Source organism: Camarhynchus parvulus, chromosome 4 (genome assembly GCF_901933205.1).
Source record: "Camarhynchus parvulus chromosome 4, STF_HiC, whole genome shotgun sequence".
Taxonomy (NCBI): Eukaryota; Metazoa; Chordata; class Aves; order Passeriformes; family Thraupidae; genus Camarhynchus; species Camarhynchus parvulus.
Genome location: NC_044574.1, coordinates 60,497,526 through 60,515,702, shown reverse-complemented (window position 1 = coordinate 60,515,702; position 18,177 = coordinate 60,497,526). Strand labels below are relative to the sequence as shown.

Sequence of the window (18,177 nt, the reverse complement as noted above, 5' to 3'; positions counted from 1 at the left end):
GAGACTGGGTGCTGGCCTCCTAGTACGAGGTGGTGGTTAACCCAAGTAATTGGTGATACTCTGCAACAAGTGCTGCAGCACAAAGTAAATACTCCTGGAAAGAAGCCTCCCTGGTCTGGACTGCTTGACCAATACTTTGAGCTGAGGTATATGTGGGTTATATTTGCAGTATAAGCAGTGAGCCTTACAGTCTGTGCAATCTGTACCATAAGGAGCCAAAGACCATGTAGATTAATGTAGATTTTGGGGAATGGATTAAGGAGAACTTGAAAACAAATGGCGACATTTTTGGCCCTTTACCCTACTTGTATGGATGAACTTCTGTACCATTCTGGGAGCTCAGTTCTGACTCACTGTTGGTAGTACTGTTTCCCTAATGGTCCTGGTACATAACCCCATGGATGTCAGCTGTCAGACAACTTGACAGTGGTAGGCTTCCTGTGTTGTAAGCATCCTTGTTTGACAGAATGCCCACCAAGGACCTGCTGTGTTTCTGCAAGAATCCTTCATATCTGTGTGCAGTGAGCGTTTTGATAGGAAGAGCTTAGTGGTATCTGGTACAATTACTGCAAGGAACAGGGAAGTATTGATTGCCAGTCTTTAAAGAAACCTATAGAAAGGGAGGTCTTCTTCCTTGGAGGATGAGTTCAGGGCTTTGTTTCCCTCTTTCCCTGCTTCCACTTTCTTCTTCCTTTGTCTCCCAGAAAGACAGAGAGGGTGTTCAGAGAATGAATTCATGATCTCACTTGACAGCGTTTGGGTTATGGATCCTAATGCAAGAGGTAGTTTTGAGGTGACATATTGGTGTGATGGTTTTTTTTTTTGTGTTTGCAGCAACTGGTTTCAAACACATTTCAGCCTCAGGGACTGGATTGTTTTCATTTGAGCCAATAATTTTTCTCTTTAGGGTAGTACAAGAGTGTGCAGTTGGGAAACAAGGTTTATTTTGTTCAAATACCGTAGCTGAGGAAGACTTTCTTGCATCATATTTGTGGACTTCAAGCATATAACTCTTTACTTCTGTACCTGATAGGAATTACTTGAAAGAGATTTCTCCTGTTTCTTTAGCTGGGCAAGTTGTGAACCAGATGAACCAGCGTCTGCAGACAGGTTTCACGGAGCCAGAAGTAATGAGGATATTTTGTGACACCTGTGAAGCTGTTGCCCGGTTGCATCAGTGCAAAACACCTATAGTTCACCGGGATCTCAAGGTATGACCTTCACTGTAAGAAATTCCAGGCTAAAATCAGGGATCTGCTTGAAGAGGATTGAGGATATGGGAGAGATTTCTGTAAGACAGGTTTCTAGTTGGGAGCTTGCTGTTGGTGAAACTATAAACAGACATTACCTATAGGACATCATCTATTGCTAAAACAAAGTTTAGGAGTTGATTTTTGGGAAAACTTCCTGTTTGTGTGTGAGAACATGGAGTAACGCTTAACCTAGAAGTTCATGCTTTTATGTTAACCTACCTTTTGTGTCTTGGTTTTCTTTGAAGGTGGAGAATCTGTTGTTAAATGATAATGGGAACTACGTTCTCTGTGACTTTGGCAGTGCCACTAACAAATACCTGAACCCTCAAAAAGATGGTGTTAATATGGTTGAAGAAGAAATTAAAAAGTAAGTTCACTTTTAGGTGATCTGTCATAAGCAATGACTGTGCTGCCAGGAAACTCCATGTATTATAGTGTGGTGTGCATGTATCACTAATGAATTGAAATTAATATCTGATCTTGAATTAATTTTGGCATAAATACAGTAAAAGACTGCAAGTATTTGATACGATTTCCTCCATTTATTCAGATTGTTTTTCAAAACTGTGATTCTTAAAAATAAAGGTGTTGGAAAAAAAACAACATGTTGTTGTGAAAGTGAATTGTTCAAAAATATAGGTCTGGCTCCTGGCCATTTTAGGAGTTGGATATTTTTCATTTGTGCTTTTTTAATACTGCTAAGCAAATACTTGCTAAGATACCAAGAACTGATGTAAAGAAGCACTGCAATGCATTTATGCTGAGTCTCATTTGCAGAGTATGGTCCATGTCCATTCTCCTGAGACTGATCAGAAAACTATTTCAACTTTTCTTAGACACACTTGTGAAAACATGTATTATTTTGATTTTGCCCTTCTGGCCTAACTTCTGCAGAGGGGTAAATACAGGCTGCTTGTTTTCAAGTCATGAAGTGATAGAGGCTTTTTCCATCTCTGAAGTATTTGAACTACCACCTGAGTTGTTTTGGGGTGTTAGTGTTCTGAAGTCTGTGTTCTGCATGTTTCAGTGTGGGATAGGGAGAGCCCTTGTAGGACTCAGCAGTTGTTCCCCTCAGGCTGTGTATGCACAGTCACTCTGGCAAAAGTCTGCTTTGGGGCAATAACACTAAAAGCCAACTTAACCTGACTTAATGCTTATTTTTGTGTATGATGGGTCATACTGCTGCTCCAGATATTATTTGTGATGCTGCAATACACCAATGATGTACATCATGCAAGACAATTCTAGGCACATGTCTGAGACTTGTGTGGTTGGTGTGTGCATGGTGGATCAGGAAAACACCCTCTCACTTGTGATACTAGATTTTTAACTATGTCCTCTCTATTTTATGTTTCCAGGTACACTACACTATCATACAGAGCTCCTGAGATGATCAATCTATATGGAGGAAAGCCTATTACTACCAAGGCAGATATCTGGGTAAGCAAAAAATTGGATAGTGTGATCTATGGGACTGATAGAGGAAGGGGGAATTAAAACCAGAACTGACTGACTGAAAAACGAATTTTTGGAAAATGAAACACGTTGGGCAGCTATAGAACACAGAATAGTAGAAGTGTCTTGGGTAGTTAGGTTTTTGTAAATAAAATGAATCCCATGTTTTTTGTTTGGTTTTTTTTTTAATTTAAAGGAAGGGGGATGTGATTTAGAACATCTCTTCTTATGTTGGCTCTGGTTTCTCCTTGATAACCCCCAGTGATTTCTTATGGAAACCTGTTGCCAGCATGATCAAGAAAGGTATTTTTAGTAGTTGATGAGCAGACAAGGAATAAGATAAGACATTTAGTGCAAAGAGTCGTGATATGATGCTGAGAATGCAGCGCTTGGTGTGCTCTGGTTTGTACTGGGTGTGCTACAGGAATCGGAGCAAGAGCAAGTGTTGTTAGAGCAGCTTTGATCCATCAGCTGGGCACATCAGCTGTGTTCCAAAGTGCAGCTCCCACACAGCATGTGAACATCTCTGCGGCCAGGGGGCAGCGTTATTAGGGCTGCCCTGTGGTAGCAAGGGCTTGTTCTCATCCCCTGACAGGGCTTGTGTTTCTTTTACAGGCACTGGGCTGCTTGCTGTATAAGCTGTGCTTCTTTTCCCTTCCCTTTGGAGAAAGTCAGGTGGCCATTTGTGATGGGAACTTCACCATCCCGGATGGCTCGCGGTACTCGCACAGCGTGCACTGCTTGATCAGTAAGTACACAGGCGCTGCAGCAGCTCCTCCAGCTCACCAAGCCAGCAAAGCACAGCTCTGAGCTGCTGCTCAGCACGTCTGCTTCAAACCCTGCCACCTCCAGCTGTGCCTCTCAACTCCCCAAGAGCCCTTGAAGCTCAAGGGAACTCTTTGGTTTCTCTGGGACTCAGGAATGATTTTTTTTTCTTTAGGTGTCCCAGAGGAATAGGGGGAATGCCAAGACTGCTTCTCTTTGTTTAGCTCTGTTTGTTAATATTTTTTACGCTTAAGTGTGTGTTTTCTGTGGAATGTCAGACTTTTCTGTCCAAGTTGTGCTTAGATAAATTTGAAGTGCCACTTTAGCATAGCAACATCAGTGTGCTGAGATTAATTGCACTGGGGACAATTTTAATAGTAGTTGCATGGTTTATACTGGAACAAAAACCTGGGAAGCTTTGTGCAACCCCCAGTGTCAGATCTGAGCTCTGGCAGCAGTTTGGAAGCACTAAGTGTGTTAAGGAAAATTTTGGACATGAAGCAGTTCTGAGGCTTGTGATTCATCTGTTACCCAGACACAGATGTGGGAACTAATATTTACAGTAATCATCAGTATTGTCCTTGTTTTCAGCTTAGAGTAGGCTCCCTTGAAAGAGTGAGATGGACAGCCTATGAAAAATTAAAAGGGTTTGAATAGGAGCTCTTATAACTCTAAGCTATGGTTGTGTTGACCACATAGCTTATGCTTTTATGTAATAAGCAATACCAAATCCAAACCACTTTTTTGAGTGCACATTCATAATTGAGAAACAGCAGTAATGACAGTAAGCACTTGCCTTCTGCCAGTACTGACAAAATGAGATGAGTTTTCAAAGGACTTAAGTAGTTTTCTGTCACTGTGTTACTTTTTTTTAAGAAAAGTATGGGTTTTAATCCTTTCTCCTAGGTATGAATGCAGATTTTTTAAATTCAATGAATGGCTGTGCCAAGATGAGCAGTACTGATGTGGAATATATCTGGGTGAGGCAGAATGTCCTTATGTAAACTTCCCTTCTTTCTATTTGGAGTGGAAGTCATAAAAAGCTGCACTTGGTTATAAAAGGTATTTCAGGGACTGTGGCTTCATCTGAGCTCTTTTACAAGACAGTGACTGGGGAGGAAGAAGCTGAAGGTGCCCCACCCCATGAGTTTAACATTTCAGAATCAAGTGACAGGAGTTGCTTCAGTGAGTGTTCTAATACCATGTCATGGTGCTGCAGCTGAGTGCTGGAATCTGTTATTTTGTAAAATCTCTTAAAAATTAAACTTGCAGTGAACTGTACAGGACATGAAATAATGACTTTGTGTAAAATTCTAGGATCTGTCTGATATTATTTTTCAACCTATGGAGGATTTTTGTAAAATGACATGTTAGGTTGGCTGTTCTACTGAGCATTTGTGCAAGTGTACTTCTCTTTGTTCATCAGAAGTGAGAAGTTACATTTTCATAGTGTTGATTTACTTCATAGCAGAACATATTTTTAGAGGTCTAGGTTTTTTAGAAAGTGTTTTTGACTGTTTATTTATGCTCTCTGGTTATCTAGGCAAGATTGCTCGATTATATATACTGTGTTATATTTGATTTCTTGGAAAAACAACAAACCTTTTAATTTGGGAAGCAAGTGTTTAAGAGAGAACATAAGGAATTTTGTCTTGTCAGGGAAAGGTCCTTTTATTCATGAAACTGTATTTTTTTGTATGCAGAATTGTTCATAGTCAATGAAACCTACAGAGAAAAGCCTGATGTAGTAAGATGTGTCAATCTTGTTTTAGCTACATTGAATTTTGTGTTAATCCTGGAAAATGTTAGTGCAGTGAGTTGGTTTTGTGCTGTTTCTCTCTGCAGTTACTAATTCCTACTTCAATTAAGTTCCCTTTTGCACAGCTGTGTCAGCTTATTGAGCAGCATGCATGTTCTGCAATTGATTTTGACGCTGTAAACTATTTGACTTGACAAAAAGTATTTAAACAAGTCCCCCACACCCAAGATAACAGTGCAAATGACTCTTGGTGGTAAGCTGATTTGGTGCAACTGCTGGATTTTTTCCTTGCTGGTAGCTGTCTCAACAGCTTTTTATATCTCAACAGGCTTTTTGTGATCTAGCAGTGATAAGTCTTATCAATTTTGCAGGATATATGCTTGAACCAGATCAAGAGAAGAGACCTGATATCTTTCAAGTATCTTTCTTTGCCTTTAAAATTGCCAAAAAGGAGTGTCCAGTGTCCAATATAAATGTAAGTACTCTTGACTTTCCTTGTATTTTCAGTGTGTTATGTAGGTAATACTGAGAAGTCAGTGAGAGGAGCTGAGAGATCACATCAGTTCTGTCACATGCCTGGTTCCTGAATGTAGCACAGAGCAGAGAACATGTCAAGCTCATGTTGTGTACACGCAGTATGAGTAAATAAAATATAAATTTAAAAATCTCTATAAATAAAATATGCTCATAATTGTGGGGGCATAGCTCTGTGGGCTATATTGATACCATTCCAATACCTGGCTTAGGATTTTTGCCATTAGTAATCTCTTAACACAGTCAATGTGAAATAGGCAGATATTAAACCTTGTTGACAGTAGAAGGCTGAATGCTGTAAGTGGACTGTCAAGAGCATGTATGCTTGCTCTTGGATAAACCCTTTGCTTAGGCATCCTTAGCAATTGTGGTAGTCCATTGGAAGGACTCCAGGGAGCTGGAAAGCAAACAGAGCAGTGCTTGAGTCAGCCTGCCTTCTTAGCCTTGCTTTCTGTGGGGGTCTGAGCTTGATCTCCAAGATCACTTGCTTCACAGATATAATTATGTCTGTACTACAATGGAATTTGGGGACTTTATCTAATGTTGAATATTATAAAGTGGCTCTCAAGGCAAGCATCAGGAAAAATCCATCTCAAAATTGAGTTTGCAACAAATACGGGTTGTAGCAATCTCTGTCTTCAGAGGCAGACCAGTGAGTTTTCCAAGATCCCTTTGAATTACTTTTTTCCTTTATCATTGTAGAAGGATGTCCTCAGTAAATTTGAATGTTGCCTTTTGGCAACACAGATTAAAATAAACCAGGAAGTCTTGAAATATTTGATAATTAACTGTCTCTATTTGTGGCCAGATTTAGATTTGTGTTTGTTATGTGCATTTGTCATGAGAGAGGATTGGTTGTCCTCCTTTGCCCCAAACTGGCATATTTCTCATAAAACAGTCTAGGTGATGTGGGATTAATTCAGCAGTGTGTTTCAGGTGGGGGTAGCGTAAAAAGCCCATTGAAGCTTTGGTGCTGTATGGTGTTCTGGAATTTGTGTTGTGGTGGAAGAGCAGCATGTGCTAAAAACAGTTTCCTCCAAAGATTGGTCTTTGCTTTAGAGCATGAGGCTGAAGTGAGTCTCTGTGCAGTCACACAAAGTGCTTGGAGACCACGTTGCACTTTATTGTTGGTAGCTGGCAGTGTACCTGAAGTGAAGCAGCTGACAGAAGAGTCAGACCAGTCAGGTGCTGCTTTACTTCTGCCACACACTGAGGGGATGTAGAGATAACTGTTAAGGTAAACCCTTTTCCAGCTACAGCTCTGAGTTCTGCATGGAGCCTTGGCACGTGGAGGTCTTGATACATTTTCAAGAGGAATATTGGGATTCAATTTTTTTTTCAGGATTTTGGTTTTTTTAATTTATTCAAATTTGTTTTTCCCAAGAATTCTCCTGTCCCCTCAAGTCTTCCTGAACCCATGACAGCTAGTGAGGCAGCTGCTAGAAAAAGCCAAATAAAAGCAAGGTGAGCAGGGGATGTGACTTTTCTTTATCCTAATGTTGTTAAGCTACATGTTTGTTTAAGATCTGTTTTCATACAATTGTGAATAAATGAAGTATTACCTCAGTAGAAGTCATTAGATAAACTTGTGTTTCTAAGAGCTTCAAGTCTGTTTGGATTCCACACCTTTGCTTTTTTCATTATATTGAGAATCCATGGAGGGAAACTGATGTTTTGAAGGTAGATGGGTTTTGGTTTTGAGAAATTGAAATTTTTATGGGAAAATATTCACTTTTTTGGTCCTTGTTAATAAAAACAAACCCAAAACCATGGTAATTCCTCTCCATGCTTCTGTTTTCCTGCCATGATCTAGTGTGTATGCACATAAGGCTGATGCTGGGTAAATCCTTTACCCTTTCTTTCCTTGTTAATGGAAGGTATTTGGATTTGAATCTGCCAGCCATGTGTGACTCAGATATTTCTACATTCAGTTATAATTATCAACTTCATTTGCAAAAAAAAGAGGAACAAAAACAGAAGAAATTTGTAGCAGTAGAAATAATTTGACCTAACACATAATGCTTTCCTTTCTCTTATTTCTGGTACATATGAACAGTAGTCCTGTTTCTAATTGTAGTGTTGTGGACTCAAGCACAGGACTGGAGTTTTAGGGAATGAGTTTTAAGGTACTTACTTGCAGTGCTGAAGTAGAGTAGCACATTATTGAGACATAACTCAGCTGTTAAGAGATCTACTGTGTCAAATTTGAAGTAGAAATATTTATCTTTTCATCAAGTATCTTACATGGGAAAATTGTCCCTTCAGAATAACAGATGCTGTTGGACCAACAGAAACCTCAATTGCACCACGACAAAGACCAAAGGCCAACTCGAGCACTGCCCCTTCCAGTGTGCTGGCGATCCAGAGCTCAGCAACTCCTGTCAAAGTACAAGTTCCTGGGGAATTTGCTAATTGTGGGCAAAAAGGTAACTTCAAGTCTGAGGATGGACCAAAATAAGGAAGCAACTCTGCCTCTCTTCTTCTTGCTCTACCAGGGATAACATTTACAACTCAGTTTTATCAGTCTTTTTTTACATACCAAAAAACAAATTTTCATTTCTGAAAGATTCTGACTGTGTGAGTTGTAAATTTGAGGTGCCACAGAAACTATATTCAGACAGAGAAGTGCAAGTGTTTTTTCCTTGTGCTTAACACCGGTTTTTCAATGAACTTGCCCACTGTAGACAAAGGTTCACACTTGTTTTGACTTGTGAATAATTCACAAAAAGTACAGAACCCTTCTGTATCAAACTGGGTTTTTTATAGCAGGAAAAATATTCTCCTGTGCCTCAAAAAGTCATGAGATACCACCAACCTATTGGTCCTATTTGTAGGCTGGAAACAGGTCTCTTCTTTCATGACTGACAGGTTCATTCCACATGGCACTGTGGATGCAGTGGGAATTAGGGAAGACTCATTCAAGTGAAATGGGTTTTTGCAAAATCCTTGTTCTTTTTCTCATTCAGAAAGAGTTATGGCTGTGATAAGTATTCACTGAAATAGTTGACATTTATACCTAGAGCACTTTCTAATTGCATTTTATGCTGTTGTGTGCCTGCTGCAGAAAAGGAAAGAGTAGTTTCAGGGATGGTATTGGAAAAGTCTCAAAAGGCCTCTGAGAATGTTTGTGTCCCAGGTATAAGTACTTTTTAGTGGGTGGGATCGATGTAACATCCAGCTTGAAAAGCTTTATCTCTTACGACAAGGAACAGATCATTCACAGGCACTTCAGAATGTAAAACACATTGTGGCAGAGAGAAATTTATGGTAGTACCTGTCTCTTAAAAGGTGCAAAAGCAATTGAGTGGCAAAATTCATCAGGTGTTCTGTTTAAGGGAGTTTAATGGATGAGCTAATAGTTTCCTTAGGGGAGAAAAAAAACCAACAACCCTCTGTGTTGAATGCATACAAAGCTGCATGCTTTGAGATAAGGGTTTGAGATCCTGCAGTGTGTAACTTAAATGCTGGTAAAGCAGAAGTCTGGAACCCAGCTTGCTGTCATGAGATCAGATGAAGCTTCCAGCGTCTTGCACGTAGAAATGGTTCATTTGCAGGCCTGGAATTACTTGTAAAGAAGTCAACTTGGTATCTGCCAGGTGTCCTGGTTGTCAGACTGGGAAGAGGTGTTGACAGACAGTGTCATCTTGAGATGAAAACCAGTCAGGGAGAGCTCTGGCTGAAGCTGGAAGCTCTGGATGTCATTAGCGTTGTCTGTCACAGGAGCCACTCGACCAGGGAATGGACAAGACATCTCACAGTCCCAAGGGACCACCCCCCAGCAGCACAGGGTCCTCCAGCAGCTGCAGCAGGGAGACTGGAGACTGCAGCAGCTGCACCACTTGCAGCACCAGCCCACCATGCAGGATGCTTATATCCAGCAGGTACAGTCAGAGCTGTTAGACAGGTGTTGGAGACTCATTGTGTGTGTTCATAACCCTTGGGATCATTCAACAATTCTGCTGTTGCTGCCTGTACTTTTCCAGCTAAAACAGCTCCTGTTCCTTCTTGCTTTTGCTTTGTTCCCTCATTGGCCCTGTAATGTTTGTCTAAAAAGTTGCTTGCCTTGTGCTGTGTTCTTGCAGTTTGACTCTGTATTCCATCTTGCTTGGCATCACCACTGTGTGATTTCAAGGCTTTATCCATGTGTAAAGGAGCTTGGGATAAATGTTAGGAGTGATTATGGGTGATATTGTGCTTGCAGTAGATAGCTGTACATGCACCAGTGCTGAATATATTGTCTGATTTTTTTTTAAGAATTGGCTGGGGAGTGGAGGAAGGAAAAAGCTTCCAAACAGAGTGATTCAAGTGCAGTGACTGAATTGCGAGCTGGTTCTTGATTATATGATATCTAATTAAAAAATGCTGTGCAGTCATAGATGTGATAGTCAGAAGAAACATTAATTAAAATACCTGCTTATTTCTGAGGGGGCATCATTACTTTCTAAAGCTGTTTTTTGTCTTTCCAGTATCACCAAGCAGTGCACCAGCAGATGGTCCAGCAGCAGCTGTTGCTGCAATCTGTGTACCAGCAGCAGCCTGCCCAGTCACAGTATCCTGCCATGGTAAGTCACAGAGATGGTACAATCTTAAAATATGGCCTGTGCTTGTAAATCTACTCTTGTGTAGATGCAGTAAGAAAAGTTATACTGAGCTGTGGACATGGTAAATAGCATGTGGTTTGGTATCTAAAATAATAATTAGTTGGTGGGAAGTTAATCCAAACCAGCTTGTCTGGAGTTTCACTTGTGTATTAATAATAGGATGGGATCTATCCCAAGTTTCATAAGGTCTGTCTGTGCTCATTTGAAATGTACTTGGTTGATGTCTCCAGTACTAGCCACAGCAGCAAATACATGTTACACAACAGAGTGACTGAAGATGGTGACATCCAATTCTTACTTGAAAAGCAAAAGAGCTAACTGCCATAGCCTGTTTTGTAAAGATCAGGAGAAATTGTCCAGAAATCTTGTATTAAGATTTAAGAATAGAGGATGATGAGCATGTAGTTAGCAGTGCTGCAGTGGCATATATTTGAGTTGCACTAATGACAGAAATGTAAGTGGCAATAGGCTGGAAAAGAGAAGCAGTCTCCCTGAGTTGTTGGAGTGGTTTCTCTGCACCCGTGTGTTCTAGAAGGGCGGTGGTGGCGACTGTGTGTGGCTGCAAGAGCAGTGCTGATAGTTGGCAGAAGAGTTTCAGCCAGCCCATGCATGTTGTGGTAACACAGCCCTGATCTCCCAGGTACAGCAGTACCAGCAGGCTCTCCTGCAGCAGCAGATGCTGGCTCAGCAGCAGGCACAGCAGGTGCAGTCCCCTGAGTATATCACTTCTCCACAAGACTTTGCACCAGCCTTAATCTCCTACCCCAGGTCGCTCCCAGTGCATGGTGGAACAGTGGCAGATCCTCCCTACCCTACAAACAGGTGAGAATTGTGGCTCAGCTGAGCCTGGGGGTTACTCCTGGTTTACATTGCTAGTTGTGGTGAGCACTGCCAAATCCTTTTCTTAGAAGTTACTTGCTTTGGTAGTAAGAGATTACTTAGAGCAGTTGGACAGTGGGTGTTCAGTGGTAAAGGATATTTTGGGAGCAAAGGGAGACAGTTTGTTAACAGATGAGCCTGGTATAATTTTTAAAACAATTTCTTCCAGTATTTCTTGTTCACAGATTTAATCCAGGGACTCAGTGCTAATTACTTCACTTGGGGTGGTCAGTGGTCTATGTTGAATGAGGTTATGTGCATCTGAAAGGAGTTCCAAACACCCTGTTGAGAGCAGCTTTGTAGTTGGCCTTGGTGTGCTAGGACTGCCAACTCCTGTGCTCAGAGGTGTGATCTGAGTATGCAACACCAAGTACACATTAGAAGAGATACAGTCCCTGAGGAGTGGCCCTCAGACCTGCCTTTGCATAATAAATGGTAATAAATTATGACTTTGGCATTAATTCTTGTGAACAGCAGTGTATGTAATAAAAAATCCCCTTCCTTTCTGACTTAAAAGAACCTAGAGATCTGTCCAGTTTCACTGATGTTAGAAACCAGGTTATATATGTGTCTAGGCTCCTATTAGGCTTCTTTTAAATCAGCCTTCAGCTTTTTTGGGATGAGCCCTTAATTGCTTGTGTGTAGGACTTGGCATCATGAAGCATGTCTCAGATTTTGACCCTGATAACCAATCCTATCATGTTTTTCTTTATTTGCTTCCTTGAACTGACTCTACAGGTCAGGCATTCCTGATGCTGAAGCAATTGCCAGTTACCCCAAGCAGAACATCAGTAACCCACCTGATATGTCAGGGTGGAACCCATTTGGAGAGGACAATTTTTCCAAGTTGACAGAGGAGGAGCTGCTGGACAGAGAGTTTGACCTGCTAAGATCAAGTAAGGGACGCTTGAAGGCTTACTTTGCTTCCCAGTAAATGAGGGCTCTGTGGTTGCTCAGCAGTTCCAGCACTTACCTGTCCAAGGACCGTGCAGGCTGTGTACAGAACCTTCTTTCTGAGCATTTGAGGGCGCGGTTGGGCCTGTCTTCCTTTCCTTTTCCTTTTTGAAAACACGTGCAATAGGAACTCACCGTCTGAAACTGGTAGTTACTGGCTCAATTACTGCAAAAATGATAGTATCTTAGCTCTTCTACACTGCTTGTGTCACCTGCATTGCCAAGAGGCTCTCAACAGCAGAGGTATGTTGTCAGATGGGAAGAGAATTTTGGCTGCTTGCTTTATTCCTTTCCAGCTTTTTTCTTGCACACCAGAGCAGAAGATTGTGTGGGTCTGATATGTCCTTTGAAAATGCCTGAAAGAAAATTGATATATTACATTATGTTAATGTTTTGTACTGTCCTTTTTGAGTGGCTACATGTAAGGGCTGGTTTATTGTACTAATATGGCAATAGTTGAATAAACTTTTTCCTTGTGAAGTCAGTTATCTCCATGGTTTTTACTTGGAATTACCTTCTGTTCTTAATTGCTGAACACATGCTTGTTAGTTGCTCTTCCTATAACTGGCTTTGTTGACATCAGATTTATTAGTGGGACTTGGAAGATGTGGCAATGTTAAAAAACAGATTGTATATGCTTGGATGTCTATCAGCAAGTTTCTTGCAATTAAAAGTACAGTAAAGTTGATTTTTGAGTAACTGGAAAAAATACCTTTGCCTTCAGTTGAGTGTTTTTCCTATTGGATGTGCACTTTACCCATTAATCCTTTAGGAAAGTGACTGGGGTGGGTTTGTTTGTGAGACTCTGGTTGTTAGTTTTGCCTTGTATCCTGTGTGGATTGAATCAGATTCCTGTTTTTGAGTTGAGAATGTAGCCTGCACACATTTTACAGTCAAATGTGTCTCTGGTAGCTGGGAAAAATGCCTTATGTACTAGCTGAAACTTAGCATTCCTTCCAAGTCCAAGTTAAGGATTGGATTCAGTAGTAGAATAGAATATCTGTAAGCAAGCTCCTTCCAAATGTGGCCCTTAGTTTTTTGCACTTGGGAATCTGGAGCAGGTCATTTTGTACCAAAGGTCAGCACAAGGCCACCCACTTTCAGAATCTGTATTCTGAATTCAGGACTGCTGGCACTGCTTATACAAGTTGGATGAGATTGATTTGGTTAAGCCACAAGTTTTGAACAAATGCAAGGACCAAAGAAGGTACATTTTGGGCTCAGCTCTTCAAGTTAATTCAGTGCAAAAGAGAGCTGAGTGTGATAACACACCTGATATGCTGTATCTGAAAAGTAAACCAAACCCAACAGCACAGCTCTGCTCAGTAGTAACCAGCATTAGGGATTTTAGTTGCTCACATATAGAAAATGCAGAAATAACCCCGAGTCACTCCCTTGCCAGCAGCACACTAGATGGCAGCCTTGTCTGTAGGGATGGGCTGCCTTGCAGCTGCTCTGAGCTCCTGGGGCTTGGTGTCCCTCGGGAGGGGGGAGCACTGCTGGTTTGTGTCTGGCTGTGCATGCAGGTACACATGTCGCAGCCTTCAGAAACCTTTTAACCTGGCTTTTTGTTACCGAGAGTGTTGTGCCAAAGATCATGTGGACATACTTGGCAGTGTTAATGCCTTTGCTGCAATCAAAGCAGGAATAATTATGCTCCATGTTGTCTACTGGTGCTTTCTCAGACTTGGCTGGAATAATGGGAGATCAGGAGATTCATTGTAAAATTAAGTCTTGTATCTATAAAATTGTTTCTAACCATGTGAGACTTAGTGGAAGTTCCTTAGATATGCATTAAGGTTGAAGACCGAGTTCTCTTTAGGTGTAGGTTATCTCCTATGTGGGAAAAAGGCTGTTGAGTACTAAGTAACTTCTTTGCCATCTGGAGAAAAGAGAATTGTGGATGCAGATTTGATCAGTGGTTCTTTTTTTCTTTTACTAAAGCCAGCTGCTGTTCTGCACTTTATAACTCACATACAGTGGTGTATAAGTTGGTGGTGCTCACTAGTGTTCAAAACACGAATCCTTTCTTTCTCTTCTCAGAAGCCTAGTTTGTATTGTTGAGCTGATGCTTTATGCGTAAATTAAAGATCATTCTAAATCTGACAAATACTTTTAAAGCTTGCATGTTTATGACAGTAACGCCTAAGTAAATACGTAAAGCCTTTGTCAGAGGATGAAGATGTTGCCACAATTTGTCAGGCTGGCATTACCATCAGATTTCATGTGTTGAGGGGCTTAATGTCTGTGTGTGCAGTGATGGGTATTGCTGGGGTGATTAATCACTTGTCTCATAAAAGGGGATCCAGTTCCCAGGACAGAACACATTGCTTATACTTGGTGAGGGTTTTCCTAGTACAATGGTGCTGGTTGCAGTAAGAGGTAATGTGCAGTTGGATGGATTTGTGAACCAAGCACCTTTGTGGAGAGCTGTGACACAGAGTGGCAGCTTGGAGCTCCTGGCTCTTGTTGTTTCTCTGTTGTTGGTGTTGCTGTGATCATGGGTTAGTGATGGGCCAGAAGTGACATCTGATGCTGCGTTTCTGACAGCACTGTGAAGAAGTAGATTTCTTAAACAGCCCCTATAACCACTTAATCATCTGTGCAGAATTGGGAGCCAAGAAAGTGAGTCTGCTTCCTTGCTGAGAAAGAACCACTAGCCCATCTTCCATAGCATTGCACAAAGGCTTGGGATCACCCTGATACTCCTGCCAGAGACAGGTGTGGGTGCAGAGCCTCTCAGGCACTCTGCCTGTCTCCTTGCAGTAGGAAGGAGCTACCCAGACCAGCTGTGCAGGCAGGAGCTGTGCTTCTTACAAGCATACAAGATACTCCTCCCTCACCCTGTACAGTGCATAGCTTTACATAGGTGTAAGTCCTTCCCTTTTTATTTTATTTTACTTTATTTTTTTTTTGTTCTGTTCCATTTTGTTTTTTACAGACAGGCTGGTGGACAGGAGAGCATCTTCAGATAAGAGTGTGGAGCCACATGCTGCTCCACAGACAAGTCCTGCTGAAGATCCCTTTGGTTCTGTTCCTTTCATTTCTCAGCAAGGCAAGTTCCATCTGTGACATGATTACCTCGTAGCTGTATGCATACGCACCTCTAGGTGTATGTATCTGCTGAAGTATGCACAGCGGTTCAGTGACCAAAGAATGGCCAAGGGGCTCTGCTGCCTCCTGACAGCACTTGGGTTGAAGGGATGTGTTGGTGTGTTCATTACCTCCAATTAAAATCACCTGTGCATCCAGCTCCTGGTGCCTGTGGAGCTTTGGGACCAACTGCATAGGGTGTGGTTCTCTTGAGCCAGAGCAGTGGGCATCACCTGGGCAGAACCACAAGGGCTTTTGCTGAAGGGAAATTGCTTGCTAAGGCCAAATTTTGTTACTTCCCTGTAGTCTGCTTCTGACTCACACTGTTTCTGTAGTTCAGTTGTCCAGCCAAGTGAAGACAGTGAGCTTCTATGCATTTAATGCACAGTTTTGGTACAAGTTGAGTCAAATGCAAACATTTTACATTGTCTGTACATGGGGAGGGTGGGCATTCATTGTTGCTTTTCAGTTCAGCTTTGACTATGTTTACCTTGAATGGAAGTAAAAATAATGTGTTATGTGGGCATTGTGAGTGGGAAACTGCATCACCCTGCAACTTAAGCAACAGTTTTAACATTTGGTTGATCAGCACTTTAGTATTTATTTTGGGACCTTTGACAAAGCAAAGCCTGTGTGGTGGTTGAATGGTAAAAGGAGGATCAGTCGCTTCTGGAGCCACTTGGGTTTTGTTGTGAATTCTTATGTGATAAAGGTGCCTTAGTATAACATGTACAGACTGTTCTTATGGAACTTCAAAAGCTCAGGTAACATGCCTTAAAATAAATCAGCTGGGGTCAACCTAAGGTAGTATCTGTGTTTTCTTTCACTTCGGTCCTGCATTCTTGGAGATGCTCTGGTAGGGCTGCAAGTGCTCATAAGGGCTCTGGTGCTCCACGTGGTGAAGGGTGGGCAGGGTAATGCTCTTGTCTTCTGCAGAGCCTTTGGTGAAAATCCCTGTGCCTGTGGCTGCTCCTGTCCCTGGACCTGCATTCATTCTCCTTGCTGTAGGACTGTGTTCTTAGCTTGTGCTGGTGTTTTGCTCTCTCAGGACAAGTTTGCTTTCTGTCACCTTGTTCATGGTCAGTAGTTCAGTGCCATGTGAAAGCCATTTAATGAAGAAGGGTTTGCTCTGCAGGTGCTATTGGGAAAGGTTTCTCTAGCATCTTCATTCCAGAGGTTGCTTTGACTTAGAGGTAAACCTGAATTCACATGCAAAACAAACAGAAAATAGCTTAAACTCTATTTAAGATGGGGGCCATCAGGTACTTTGTATTCATACCCTTGTGTCCAGAGGTTATTGTATTGCCTTCCTCACCTGCCATCCTGGAAGTGCATTTGATTGTTGGCTGCCTTTTTTAGATGGTTATAATATAGCTTTAGATTGTAACAAATGTCTTCACTGTGTTTTTTCATGTGCTTTATTTTTGTTGCTTGGAATCCAAGCTCTAATTCTTGACACACTGAAAAAAAAGTTGCTTCTATTAAGAGGCGGAAAAATCCCCTGAAATTCAGTCACAACTGAAAAACCAGGCTGTTTGAGACATGTTGAGCTGGTTGTATAATGTTAGCCGTGCCACTGGAAAAAAATTGTGCACTTTTCTATAGCCTTTTTTCCTGTGGACTTTTTACTGGCATTTAAACAAGACTGAATATTGGCTTGGTTTCAAGAAAGGTACTGTTAATTATGTGTTAACTGTGAGTTGCGCTTAGTAAACAAATCAGGTAGGAAAAATATTTAAATGTTAATATTGATCTTCTAAAAGCTTGTTTATGTTCTCCACTGAACTATTCTTGGTAATGTCTTGAAAAGAGGAGTTTCAAGACAGATAAGAAATGTAGAAAGCTGTTGATTTTGATGTATTTAATTTCTAGCTGAGGGCTTTCTGGGGCCATCTTGACAAATGTCCCTCCCTGATATTTTGATTTCTGCTTGTACTTAACACTGTTGTGTGACATGTTCTTTCTGATTTGTTCTTTCTGATTCTGTTCCTTGTGATTGTGAAACGTGTAACTGAGCAGTAAACCACCTGTGTCCCTTTCTCAGGGCATCCAAGGGCAGGTGATTGCTTGGCAAGTGGAACAGAGGATTAATACCTTGAGTGCAATTCCCATGTTTGCAAGAGAGACTCTGGGATCTTGTTCAAGCACAAGTTTCATTTCCTTATTTTAATGTGTCTCGGGCCAAATGGGAATTGTGCAACACTGTTTGCCCAGGGCTCTGGCCACTGAATTCTGACTTGTTGAATTGAAATGGTGACCTTATAAACATGGGGTCTTTAAAGTAAATAAAACTGACTTTCTTGAAGAGTGACAGTTCTTACTGAAGTTGTGTTCTACTGTAGTGGCCACAGTTCCATCTCAAAGGTTGGGTTTTTTTCTGCTTGGTTTTCCTTGCTCTGGCATAGGTCTGATGTATAAATGGTGGGTGTGGGCTGTGGCTGAGTAGAGTCACCCAGAGGATCACTCCTGTTTTGGAGGCCCAAGAGTTCTCTGCTGAAAGCAGTCTTCACTCCGTAATTAACTGACTCGGGTCACCTCCTGGGAGAGAGCAGCAAGATGGTGAATGTTGTCATCTTTGGACCCACCAACATCAACTGCTGGTAATCTGGCTGAGCAGGTGTCACCAGGTATGTTCACCTCTGTCTGGGAAGGTGAGGCAAAGGAGCAGCAGAGGCTGGAACTGGAAGCCTTTGACCATCGCTGGGGAAGTCTGTGGGCTGCTGTGACTTGGGGTATTTCCTGTGGAGCTGAGAGTGCATTTCAGGCTGGCACTGATGCAAGGGTCACCAGGAGAAGAAGCCTGCAACTGGATGGACTGTAGCTGCTTGTCTGTTAGACCTTCTGTGCTTATTTTTGTCCAGTGGCAATGGAGAGCCAGCGACAA

The 18,177-nt window shown here is 41.7% G+C and overlaps 1 protein-coding gene across 1 annotated transcript in view; it reads left to right on the top strand.

Annotated features, from left to right (window-relative positions):
* Positions 1 to 18,177, top strand: part of BMP2K (BMP2 inducible kinase) — a 49,588-nt gene that overhangs the window by 19,699 nt on the left and 11,712 nt on the right. The window contains exons 4-15 of the mRNA XM_030947585.1: positions 1,069 to 1,211; positions 1,499 to 1,620; positions 2,612 to 2,693; positions 3,324 to 3,456; positions 5,604 to 5,707; positions 7,151 to 7,230; positions 8,032 to 8,192; positions 9,487 to 9,647; positions 10,233 to 10,328; positions 11,008 to 11,189; positions 11,985 to 12,142; positions 15,142 to 15,255. Coding sequence (XP_030803445.1) covers positions 1,069 to 1,211; positions 1,499 to 1,620; positions 2,612 to 2,693; positions 3,324 to 3,456; positions 5,604 to 5,707; positions 7,151 to 7,230; positions 8,032 to 8,192; positions 9,487 to 9,647; positions 10,233 to 10,328; positions 11,008 to 11,189; positions 11,985 to 12,142; positions 15,142 to 15,255 — 1,536 coding nt within the window. The remainder of the gene's footprint in view (positions 1 to 1,068; positions 1,212 to 1,498; positions 1,621 to 2,611; positions 2,694 to 3,323; positions 3,457 to 5,603; positions 5,708 to 7,150; positions 7,231 to 8,031; positions 8,193 to 9,486; positions 9,648 to 10,232; positions 10,329 to 11,007; positions 11,190 to 11,984; positions 12,143 to 15,141; positions 15,256 to 18,177) is intronic.